Source organism: Paramisgurnus dabryanus, chromosome 6, assembly GCF_030506205.2.
Source record: "Paramisgurnus dabryanus chromosome 6, PD_genome_1.1, whole genome shotgun sequence".
NCBI lineage: Eukaryota > Metazoa > Chordata > Actinopteri > Cypriniformes > Cobitidae > Paramisgurnus > Paramisgurnus dabryanus.
The window spans coordinates 6398925-6412148 of NC_133342.1; the positions used below are offsets into that span (position 1 = coordinate 6398925).

Here is a 13224-nt window from a genome sequence, read left to right on the forward strand (position 1 = left end):
CATGACATATATAGCTTTGAGTAAGTTGTACTTTATCTTTAAACAAACGTAATCGAGGATCGGTTTACTTGATCTGAGGCGCTAAAGCGATCTGTCACATCATATTTTCTATCACCAAAACGGTATTGTCTGAATTACGTAATAAAATGGACAGAACCTGAGAGCTGAGAATTTTAAATGTCATTTATATAGATCAGTGAGTAGTGGCCTATTACAGCGGGAATATAGTAACTTTTTGAAAGAAAACAATGCAGTAGCCAGAATTTTTTTTGTGTGTGATTTTATAAAAGTTTCACAAAATGCATTCCAGGAAAATTTTCTTCAAAAAATATATAAACATAGAAATATATCAAATGAAAGAACAGACCCTCTGCTTTCAAACAAACAATAAACAAACAAAACTTTTACGGGTATTTAATAATTTTTTTAACAAAAATCTAAAATAATTGAATATTTGTGAAGGAATTTTGTTAGAAATCAAATTCAGAATGATTATCAAAACACACATAGATTTTAAAATTTTGTTTTAAGTTTTTCATAAATTTGGTAATCTAGTGGCGCCATTTTGTGGATAATCCCGGGATTTGCAGATTAACATAACAATTCTTTAGGAACACGTTTTTATGCAAATGTTTTTTCTTTGACGAGATAACTTGTCAATGGCGTGGAAAAAGTTAAAGGTCCTGTTCTTTCTGTGTTTTTGAAGCTTTGATTGTGTAATGTACAATGCGCAATATAACATGTGTTTATGTTTCAGTGTAAAAATGCGGTATTTTTCACACAATTTACTTTGTTTTCACTGTCCTAAAAACGGGCTGATGTCTTCTTTGTTCTATGAAGTCCCTCCTTCAGAAATACGTATAGAGTTCTGATTGTGTAGTTTGTTTAGTGTGTTGTGATTTGACAGCAGCTTAGCTTGCTGTTAGCTTAGCTGCCGACTGACGTATTCCTGTGGGTGTAGTTTAGTAAAAAAAAAACTGTTCTACTGATGTCATTAAAGCAGGAAGTAGAGGGCTGTAGTCCAAACCTGCCGTTCGCTGTAGGTTTTGAAAGGGGACTTCTGTTAAAGAAAATATATTGCCTGGCAGTGAACTTTGAGCTTTAGCATTTCACAGATATTATGTTCGCTCTAACAGCAACATTAAACACTAACTAAAGTTTGAAAAATGGGATCAGGAAGAACATGACCTTTAAATGTCTGTCTCACCTCAGCAGTCAGGCCGGCCCTGCTGACATCTTCACTTAAGTCTTTTGCCGGCCTTCCATTAAATAATTCATTTATCTTGACACATTTGGTGGCATCTGCCTCAATTGCTTTCTCTCTCTCAAATTCTCTGCCCCTGCTTTACGCTTAGAGATTTTATTTTTTAACTTATTGAATTTCGTTGCACATCATCACATCGCTGCAGTTGTAAAGCCAGAACTTGATTCTGATTGGCCAATGCTCAGTGAACGTGTCACCAGGCCTGACTGCGTAACTTTGTACGTAAGTTATTCCTATTCATAAATATTAAAATCACGGGTATTGGCGTTTCTTACTCATATTAATGACATGTTTTCAGTCATATTTTCTGACATATTTATTCAAGACAGTTTTCCGATTTACTAAATGAAATGATTATGATATTCAGAGAATTTTACAATATTGAACATTAACGCACCGGCCCAACCAGACAGCGTCTCACCGAGAATCTCCCGGATAATAAAAATTAAAGTAAGCTTTTAGAAATTATTTTACTTTTGAATTCTAATTTCTATTATAAAATATAATAAAATGATGCTATAAATAACACAAAACACTTTACCATTGTTACCATGTTTTTAAGACATGTTCCCTTGTAATACCGTGATTTTTTTAAAGGAGCTACCTTGCAGTTTCATGTAAATACTGTGGTATACAATGAAGGTTGGGTGATGAAGGCTCTTCTGGCTAAATGTTGATCAATTGTGTTATGTTGCCCTCTTTTAATAATCTACACATCTCCCAATTATGACACTTTGATGCGGATTCACAGACAAAACTTCAGCAAACTCCAGACTAAAATGCATATTTGTGCTGTCTTAACTAAAAAGAACTTACACTTACTGATCTTAAAATATTTATGTGCCATTGTTTTGTGTCGTGCACACCAGTAGACTCCTGAGACACATTAAAACTAAACGCTGCTTAGATGTTTGTTTTAATGCATTCATTAAAAATGTGTATAATCAATGATCTGTAGTTTAAACTTCTATTTACTTTTTTATTCCAAATGTGAATTGTATGTGTAAATATCTCACCACTAGAGGACAAACACTCACACTGGCTTAGATGTTGAATCAGAGGGATTTGATCTGTTATTCTCTTATTTCACAACTAAATTTAACTCATTTATGCCTTAATGGCAGAGCATTTTCACAAAGGTTTGGCTAATCGAGACTGTGACTTTCTGTATGAGACTGACATCTAGTGGACTTGTTTATTATATGACTGACATACCTGTTTGCACACGTTGCATAAACACAACCAGGAAATACTTTGAGTTCAGGGAAACTGAAAGTGATTTCGGGCTGTTGTGTGTTTAGTTTTATTGTTTGTAAGTAAATACGGTGAAATGGCAGAAGCCAGTATTTCAGTGATTCAGGATCAGTTCATCTGTTCAATCTGTCTGGATCTACTGAAGGATCCAGTGACCATTCCCTGTGGACACAGTTACTGTATGAGCTGTATTACAGGCTACTGGGATCAAGATGATCAGAAGAGAAACTACAGCTGCCCTCAGTGCAGACAGACCTTCACTACAAGACCTGTTTTAAATAAAAACACCATGCTGGCTGAAGTGGTGGAGATACTGAAGAAGACAAAACTCCAGACTGATCGACCTTCTCTCAGTTATGCTGAAGTTGAAGATGTGAAGTTTGACGTCTGTACTGAGAGAAAACACAAAGCTGTCAAGTCCTGTCTGGTGAGTCTGAACTCTTACTGTCAAAATCATCTTGAACAACGTGAGAATTTATTCAAAGGGAAAAGACACAACCTGATAGACGCCACTGGACGACTTCAGCAGATGATCTGCCCTCAACATGAGAAACTTTAAGAGATTTACTGTAAAACTGATCAGCTCTGTATATGCAGAGGTGTAAAGTACTTGAGTAATTTTACTTGATTACTGTACTTAAGTATTATTTTTGGGGATTTTTACTTTACTTGAGTACAATTAAAAATCAGTACTTTTACTTTTACTTAATTACATTTTTTAAAGAAAAAAAGTACTTTTTACTCCTTACAATTTTATTTACAGTCAAAAAGTACTTCTATTTTAGAGATCTATTTTCGCTTGCTCTATCAAACCAATTGAATTGCGCTGATGGCCAGTTTAATTTAAATGTTATTTATTCTGGAGCCTTTGGACCACACTGAGGAATTGGCCAACAGTTCATCTAATGATGAAGATTTTTTGCTTCTTTGAAACCAACAACACATGAAGTGTGACACGTTTCCTGCTGTTTGCAGCATCTCTATCAAGACTAATACCTTGTTCACACTGTCAGTCCAAATTTTGGTGCATATCTTAATTTGACAGACTCACTGTCCACATTGTGTATCACAACTGTTCAGATCCGATCTGTGCGTCCTGAAGCCGTTTTCCGGATTATCTGCACTGTTTCTATGGCAATGACGTCGTGCTGGCATGACAATCTGCCTCGACGTCTGACGTGTTTTATGTGACATAACAGCATGACGTAACCGAAAAGCTATACCAATGCGATCAGGACAGTAAGACTGAAATCGATTTCCGGAAATGCAATTTGAAAAGGATTTCAAACCACCTCTGAATGTAGCCTGAAACGGATTAGAAAAAAACAGATTTCATTTAGTTTTTAGCCATTCACCGTTGTAAATGTGATTGGATTCCTGTCGGATATGCACCAAAATCGGATTTGGACTGACAGTGTGAACAAGGTCTAATACACCTCTTCCTGATCGGCTGCCTGTGAGAAGCTGGATAGAGCTTGAAATTTTATTTAAATTCGAGGTTTTACAATTTTGAGTAGCATGTTGCATATTAAAATTCATTGTCACGGATCTCCGCATTTTTCTGTGTCTGTACCACAGACTTTCTTTTCCGTGTCAGTTTCATGTCATTGTTACTCTATTGTTTTTCCTATTTTCTTACAATTTTTGCGAGGGTTAGAACGACTTTCTGTAACATTAAATGACATCCAAACCCAACTCCTAAACCTAACGTCAGGCGACAATTGTTTAATAGTATGGAAAAAATATTATAAACCAATAGTTAAAGTGACATCCTAGCCCAAATCTAACCCAAACCCACACGAAAATGGTTTAAAAATAGGAAAAACAATTGAGTAATCTATACGTGAAACTGACACGAAAAAGAAAGTCAGTGGTACAGACACGAAAAAATGTGGAGATCTGTGACAATGACACGGATAAATGAGCAAAAAATTCTGTGACTATACCACTGAACTTTGTGAGATCATGTTGGAAATTATGTAGTAGTCTTATAGTTTGATAATGAAATACAATTAAATACAAACAGTTGTAAAGGATAAAACCTTGTATGTGGTTCATTCACTTCATGTTTTTAGAGAAAGCTTAAACATGAATCTCTCGTTTTCCTTCTTCCGGTTACTTTTACTTTTTTAATACTCAAGTACAATTTTAATGTGGTACTTTTTTACTTTTACTCAAGTATAATTCTGGCCAGATACTTTTACTTTTAATTGAGTAAAATTTACACTCAGTACTTGTATTTTCACTTGAGTAAAATTTTTGAGTACTTTTTACACCTCTGTGTATATGTTATCTGTGTATGGAAGCACAAAAATCACAACACTATACCAGCTAAAGAAGAGAGGACTAAGAAACAGGTACTGTAAGAGATGAAAGCACTGAGTGATGTGTTAATGTGAACAGATCTGAGTTAATCAGGTAAAGAAATCACTCTAACGTACACTGTTAGATGTCGCTGTAGATTTAGCAGTACATTACTGTAAAAATCCACAGTACTATACTGTATGTGTACATTACAGTACAGTACTGCAGTTCATAATGCATTCTGGGTAAATTTGTTTGAGCGGGAAAATTTTACAGTATCTTTTGGTCTTGATGTAACCTTGCTGTAGCCATTGCTGTAATGTGCCAGGTGTACTTGCAATAATCAGAGAAAGTGCGCCAGAGTCAAATCACACAGAGGGAGAGAGAGCACAACTCCTGGCTGCAGCTGAAGGAGGACGATTGATTTCTGGCAGTTCGGTAAGTTTGAAATATTTCTGTTTCATGAAAACTTAATTTTTAGTTTAAGAATGTTGTCAATAGTTTGTCACAATATTGTTTTAAACGTGCAATGAGAGAGAAAAACGGTCGCCAACAAAGTTTCAATCTCCCTCAGAAAGTAAGCTAACGTTACACACAGATGTCTACCGCTGCTTTTACTCGCTTTACACCTTTATTAATGAATATAGGATTGTTTTAACTAAATTATGAGGGTTTTGGTGAGTTTATATTGTGTTGAAAGTGTGGTGACAATGAAACTATTTTTAACGAAATGGACAAAGACCACCCGCCAGCGCGATCTTGCGGTCCCAGCATAATGGTCGTTTATCTCGGCGTTTCATCCGTTCAGTTAGCGTCAGAGAAAAGTATTAAGTTCGACTGTTTGGCAAGGCTGACTCGTGGTTGTAAACAGTCAGGACTTGTCACACCGTACACAGCATACTGTAGTACCGAACTCCTCCACAGAAGTGAAAACAAGAAACCTCATATTTAACTGGATACATGCATCGAACTCATCGCAGCTTTAACTTCGACCAAATATCATTCAGACCTGGGCTCATCTTAATATCAGATGAACGAAAGGGATTGCCGCGCTTATTGTTGTTGTTATTATATTAACGTTACGGTATATCAGCAAAAGCAGAGAATATCTTCTCTTAAGCGTTTTACACGCCCAGTAAGTTGTCCAATACATTTTTATGGCATATTGTTTCCACCACTTCAGATGCATTACATGCAGTATATATAAGTTTCCAAAACGCATCAAATCAATGCACGAAAAGAGAATGGGCTCCGCATTTACGTACCTTTGTCTTCTCGTCTCTGTCATCTGATCCTTCATCTCTGGATGTAAAATAGTCCATAATAACATCGTGTAGGAAACTGGCATCACCAGGATTGCTCAGATTTAGGCGATCATGTTTATCTTTAAAGTGAGCAGCCAGCTAGCTACTAACGTTAACTTAGTTAAAAAACTTTGCGTGAAATAGCGTGTTACACCGCAGCCGGTCCGGGTTAAACATTAGGGGTAGTCTTTTTACCTTGTCACTATAAATCGCTATTTTCTGCACTAAACGAGACATTTTCAGAGATTTTCTGTAAACAAGATGTTATAGAATAATAATAAAAAAGACTTATTTAGATATTTATATGTAATATATAATATAACAACTAATATATATATATATTTGTTTTACAACTGACTAAACACTTACAGAAAGGTTTTATTTGTTAGCATAGCATGATATTAGATTTAAACACTTAATACATTTTTAAATCAATCACTTTGTCTCTGCACAATGAACATTATCAAATATTATTAATGTTGTAAAATATATTGTTCATTGTAAGTTCATATTAGCTAAGGCATTACCAAATGTTAAGGAATAAGCTATTGTAGTAAAGTGTTACTAAATTTTTTTTACCATTTCCTTCACAATGTCTACTTATTTCTATGGCTAACAGATTTTGTAACATTTGTATTTTTTACAGTCTTACCATTGCTTGTAAGTCGGATTGGGTAAGATGGATCATCTTTAAAGGCACCAGGCAAGTACATGATGTACAGTTACAAGTCATGTATTTTTTCGACTGCAATATTAAATGCTTTCACGTCACATGCAAAATTACACAGGAATGTGGCTGACTTTTTATTTGTAGTTTACCTGAGTGTCATTGCACTTTTCAGGAGTTAAGGCAGATGTGGAGGCACAACGGGTGATACCAGACACACACCAAGCACATTATGTTCGGTAAGTTTGCACTTTACCACTACAGTTTCTTTAAATACCCATGTATACACTCATTCACTCATTCACACACAACACTGTAACACGACCATACACAACATGTACACAATTGTCTTAGTTTGCCATGTAGAAATATACAAACAGAAATATTCAGACTTTGGTTATAAGAAATGTAATTTAATAATTGTATTTATTTAGCAGAGGTGTCCCTGGACTTTATTGACAAAAGATTTTGTTTTCAGAATAAAAAGTTGTGTCCAAATCAGTAACAATTGTACTTTCTGTTCAGGACATTCAATCATGACAGGATCCAGGTGGATGCTGTCCATTGAGAAAAGAGTTTGTTCCGAGGTAAGTGAATCTTCTGTATTTTAATGTAATTAGGTGTGGAACAGTAGAATAAGAGCAAAAGGTTTCAGAATAGGAGTAAATTCAAGGCTGAGTTAAATTTTTTAAGAATCTTTTTCTATCTTATATTTGTTGACTTAATGTTTATGATATTTCTAACAGGTTTCTGGATAGAATTAATTCCAAAGATGGGAAAAAGTGCACATCCAGACAAGGAGCAAGCAAAAAGACAAGGAACTTGGTGCAGAGAAAAGCTGTGGCCATTAACCCCCATGTGAACAGCTTCATGCAGTCGCTGATTGAGTTCGAATGGACGACTTCAAAGTAAAGGCCACTGTGGTCTGTCTGCCACAGTTTAATTTTTAATTTATTTTTAGTGTTCAATGAAATTCAAGTAGAATATTTAAAACTATGGGCCAGTGTTCTTTTTACCACAGTGAAATGTTACCTTTTAGTCGATGATGGACTTTAAACTGAAAACTTCAAACTATGGACCAGTGTTCTATTTGCCAGAGTTAAATATGTTACAGCAGGGGTCTCCAAACTTGTTTATACTTGTTGATTTTATTTTATTTAACTTGTTTATATGCTTATTATTGTTTAAAATCTTGTTTTAAATATGTTTTGTTTCAATTAAATGTTTTTTTAAAATAAAATTTTGATACATACATTGCTTGGATTGCCTTTTAATTCGTTATGTTTTAATGTAGCATTTTTACCATATTAATAACTATAGATTTAAACCTAAATATCTAGCTATTATATATAATATTATTGTATTAACTGTAATAAGTAATAAATAGTATTTATGGGTCAAAATAGACATTACAGTAAATTACTGTAAAAATAGACTACTGTAATAAAATATTGTAAAATTACAGTACAGTACTGCTTTGTAACTATACAGTACTAGTTTGTGTACTGTAAAATGGCATTACAGTACAGTACTGTAAAACCAAAATACAGTAACTTACTGGCAACCGTGCTGCCAGTACCGTACTGTAAAAATACAGGGAAATCGTTAACAGTGTACATTTTATCTGTTTAATCATTATTTCAACATCCAACAGAAAGAACTGAAGGAGACGCAGAGAAAATACCAGCAGAGAATCCAGGAGAGCCAGAAGAAGCTTCAGGAGCTGAGAGATGCTGTGAAGACTCATAAGGTGAGTTTTGATCAGAAGAACAACTGCTGTCTGCTGTTTCAGATCTGTTTCAGACTCAGTTAGGACTCTCATCCAATCAGTCAGTGAGGAGTTCAGTGCTGGATGACTTTCACTGAAGTCCACTGTGGGTAACAGACTGTGTGATGTACCAGTAAGAGCTGAGTGAATGCTGCTGATTCTAATGCTCCTCTCTCTGTGTGTCCTAACAGCGCTCTGCACAGACAGCAGTGGACGACACTGAGAGGATCTTTACTCAACTGATCCAAACCATTGAGAGAAGACGATCTGAGGTGACACAGCTGATCAGAGATCAGGAAAAGACTGCAGTGAGTGAAGCTAAAGGACTCTTGAAGCGACTGGAGCAGGAGATTGATGATCTGAGGAGGAGAGACGCTGAGCTGGAGCAGCTTTCAAACACAGATGATCACATCCATTTCCTCCAGGTAACAGAGATCTGAAAAACACAACAGTGATCTTTAGGAAGTGAAGAGCATGTTTTACTGAGATGATATTTTCTATGAAATGTTTCAGTGTCATCAGTTTATGTTTGTGTTGTTTGTCTTTGTGTTTGTGTAGAGTTTTCAGTCTCTCTCTGTTCCTCCTGGATCTTCAGACTCACTCAGCATCACTGTCAGCTCTCTCATCTCTTTTGATGATGTAGGAAAATCTTTGTCTCATCTGAGAGAGAAACTGGAGGATTTCTGTAGAGAAGAGATAGAGAAGATTTGTGATAAAGGTAAAGCACTCTCTTATATCATGTAAAAATAATATTATATTTTGTAGAAATAGAGAGAAAATCACTCACTGATTCTGAATAAATATATTTTTTCAACATAGTTTTTCGTGAACCTGAGACCAGGGAGCAGTTCCTAAAATGTGAGTCAAAATAAACATTAAATAAACAGACTGATGCTGATAAAGACATGAACAGTGAAAATCTTCATTTCAGTCATTTTAAACTCCTCTATAATGATACTCATGAATCAAACTGAATGTGCAGAATAAACAGAAAAAAAATAACTGTGCTCACCCACAATGAAACATAACTGTGAGATCAAATAGCAGTTTATAAATCAAGTTTCTTATTTTATATTCAAATCTTATAATTTAAAATAAGTTTTTCTATACACAAAAATTATCTACACTTAAATGAAATTATAACAAAACAGGATGATGAATATAAAAGTAAAACAATCAGATTAGAATTTGTCTATAGTGTAAATGATCTCTGTTAACATTGACAGTCCTCAGACTTGAAGTTTTATTTTAATTATATAAATGTACAATTTTACATTCAAATAATGTTTTTGATTTGTCTCCATCAGATTATCATCACTTCACTGCAGATCCAAAAACAGCACATAAACGTCTCTGTCTGTCTGAGGGGAACAGAGTGATTACTAAAACTGACACAGTCCAGCCTTATCCTGATCATCCAGACAGATTTGATGTTTGTCGTCAGGTGTTGTGTAGTGAGAGTGTGAGTGGACGCTGTTACTGGGAGGTTGAGTGGAGTGGTGTGGTGTTTATATCAGTGTCATATAAGAGCATCAGCAGGAAGGGACGGGGTGATGAGTGTTGGTTTGGACGTAATGATCAGTCCTGGAGATTGCGCTGCTCTGACTTCAGTTGTTTATTCCTGCACAATAACATCGAGACTGAACTCCCTGTAGTGTCCAGATCTTCTAGAATAGGAGTTTATGTGGATCACAGTTCAGGATCTCTGTCCTTCTACAGCGTCTCTGACACAATGACCCTCATCCACAGAGTCAACACCACATTCACTAAACCTCTCTATCCTGGGTTTAATGTTCGTGGATCAGTAAAACTGTGTGATATTTAAGTAATATCGCTCGAGTAAGAATGTGATATAGCTCTATATCATCACGGCTGTGATTAGGCCAGAGGCACGAGGCCGTAGGCAATCACAGCCGTGATGATATAGAGCTATATCACACGACTCCGAGAGCGATATTGCTTTTATACAACAGTTCGACGGCACACGTTTGAAAAACGAAAACTAGAATACAACAACGGAGTTATTTTAAAAGCCTCTTTCTTTGGGAACTACTTCTTCCGCCACGGATTTGAGGGCGGCCAGAATGACAGGTAAAACTTTCGGCTGCTTTGAAGCTCATAATAACTCAATGGACGGAAAAGCCGTTACTTTATATTACCGTTTCTTGGTCACAAAGTGTAGTTTTAAGATTAGTTCAGTCGAGAATGTATATGTATTATATTTAAATCTGAAGTCGATTAGTAAAGATAGCGCCTGTTTGAACGTTTGCTTAGTGAGATTCGGTACGAATGAGAACCAAAGCATGAGCGGACGTCAGTGTTCACTCGCCCAGCTGACCACCGCCCTCTCTGGGCTACATCTCTGACATGGATTCCCTGGCTCTCATGTTGGCCTTGTTTGTTTATGATCGTCAAAATGAGATCAAATCAGCAGTATTTGGTGTCATGATCAAACTATTAGCCTACTTGTTTTTTATTCATATTTAGTGTCTTTTGTGTTGTTATTGTTTTGGCGCAAGGTAAAAGTTAATAAAACTATAATTGTATAACGTTACTATTGCTTTCTTATTTATTCTTAACGCGATACGATCACTCGATTATTATTATTAAACTTTGTTGTCAGTACTATACAAAACGGTGTCAGAGAGATGTTTTTGCATGCTGCTTATAAATATACCAGTGGCGATATCTCATAACATGTTTTAATAGTCACGTCACGATAAAGTAAATGATCAATGTCCACATTTAAAAGCTGCGGTGCTAACCTGCAGTTCCACTGTGTTTTCGCGTTCTGATAAAAGATATAGCTCCAGAAAAAAACGAGTGTTTATATTCCTCTTTCCAAGTGTTAATCGTCCACACGATGTGACAATACATTTCTCCCATTAACTTTAACGTAACATCCAAGAGCGCTGATCTTTGACGGAATAATAACCGATTGGCGATTCACAGACTGATTTATGAGCTAGTGAACTAATGAGACACACGGAGAGTGATTCAAAACAGCGCGTCTGTGTTTTTCCATTCAGAGATGAGCCTGCTTAGGACCTCCATTCACTAGGTGGCGGAATAATACGGAAGGTGAAGCGGTTACAGTGCCGTTATCAGCACAATATCGCATAGCTCTTAGCCAATCAGATTCGAGAACCAGAAAGAACTGTTGTATAAAACAATATAGATGATACAGAGAGTCTACAAATAATTTCTTAATGAAGTCTGAACATGATGAATCAACAACAAAGAAATAATAAGTATTTCATTTTCTAATCAGCAATTTCAAATAATTGATTGTAATGTTATATTTTAATAATTGTATTTTGTCCTGTCAAACAGAAGTAGCTGTTCAGTAATTATTCACAGTTAATATTATTCATCTACAGCCGTGCATTCTTTTATGTGTAGAAACCACTATAAATAAAATGTTGTACAAGCCACTAAAATGTATGGGTCTGAATTAGAAATTAATCTCAAATCACTTATTTTTAAGACAAACATTTAATTTTGACATTTAGTTTGACATAAGTTTAATCCAAAGTATACACTGCAAAAAATGATGTGTAAATTTTTAACACATTGTGCGTGTCATGCTATTTAAGGCGTTATTTTTTGATGTTAAAATAAATGAAAGGGACAACACCAGGGGCGTGTCTAGAGGGGGGGCATGGGGTGGCACCACCCCCCCGGAATATGATTGGGCCCCCCCTGGTGCCCCCCTCCAATCTCATTGGGCCAGCTAGATTTACTGTCAACCTGAAAATACCCACCGCACCACTGGACCAGAGAGCTGTCAATTACTGTTTGATTTGAGACTCGCGCGAACGCTAAGAAGAAGCAGCATAGTAGTTGCGCGTTTTTAAAACAGGAGAAAAGAGACACCACGACACCCACCGCACCATTGGACCAGTTGCCAATCACTGTTTGATTTGAGACTCGTGCGAACACGTAGAAGGAGCGGGCGCCACGCCACAGACTCAACACAAGTGTTGGGTAAGTTACTCAAAAAAAGTAATCCACTACAAATTACTAATTACTACTTTAAAATTGTAATTTGATTACATTACTGATTACTACATGCAAAAAGTAATCTAATTACTAATTACTTTACTTTTAAGTTACTTTGACAACATCAAATGTAAAAAACTACAAAGTGAAACTGTCAGAAACAAGGACAGATAAACCCAAACGCAGTGTTAATGTGAAAATGTTTCTTGTGTGATTTTTCCCCCTCCTAAAATTACTGGTCATATAGTAATCCAGAAATATTTGTAGCTTTTATAATAAGTTACAGATGTTTAACATTTCTCATTAAACATTCTAAATTCATTAACATCTATCTATCATCTATCTATCTATCTATCTATCTATCTATCTATCTATCTATCTATCTATCTATCTATCTATCTATCTATCTATCTATCCACATTCATTCGCGGTCGCGGAGACAGAAACTAGAGTTTTAACACGTCGTCCCATTCGCGAGGGCTTTTTGGTCAAGTTAAAGAATGTTAATATTCATGTTAGTTCATTAGATATAACAATTAAATAAAACCTTATTGTACATTATTAGTGATTTAAAAACACACCTGTATGATCACTTTTGGCAGACCAGATGTCATCGCGCAAAGCCCACTCTGAAATGCCAAGGTTTAGGACATGTATTGTC

General features: G+C 35.8%; 1 protein-coding gene and 1 long non-coding RNA gene across 2 annotated transcripts; both read left to right on the forward strand.

Annotated features, from left to right (window-relative positions):
- The first annotated feature begins 1889 nt into the window (after positions 1 to 1889).
- Positions 1890 to 12096, forward strand: LOC135744253 (nuclear factor 7, brain-like). The gene is made up of 6 exons (XM_065262262.2): positions 1890 to 2945; positions 8448 to 8543; positions 8753 to 8986; positions 9120 to 9279; positions 9381 to 9419; positions 9869 to 12096. The coding sequence occupies exons 1-6, from the start codon at positions 2595 to 2597 to the stop codon at positions 10384 to 10386; spliced, it is 1398 nt and encodes a 465-aa protein (XP_065118334.1). The 5' UTR covers positions 1890 to 2594; the 3' UTR covers positions 10387 to 12096.
- Positions 4949 to 7953, forward strand: LOC135744254 (uncharacterized). Its single transcript, XR_010530691.1, has 5 exons — positions 4949 to 5260; positions 6773 to 6829; positions 6969 to 7032; positions 7319 to 7380; positions 7540 to 7953. It is a non-coding gene; the product is annotated as an uncharacterized lncRNA (long non-coding RNA).
- Positions 12097 to 13224: the final 1128 nt, after the last annotated feature.

Bases quoted from the DNA above. Each gene is read 5' to 3' on its own strand.
- LOC135744253 (XM_065262262.2), top strand. From the start codon at position 2,595: ATGGCAGAAGCCAGTATTTCAGTGATTCAGGATCAGTTCATCTGTTCA. The intron at 8,544-8,752 runs GTGAGTTTTGAT...GTGTCCTAACAG, and splicing joins ATGCTGTGAAGACTCATAAG to CGCTCTGCACAGACAGCAGT. The intron at 9,280-9,380 runs GTAAAGCACTCT...TTTTCAACATAG, and splicing joins AGAGAAGATTTGTGATAAAG to TTTTTCGTGAACCTGAGACC.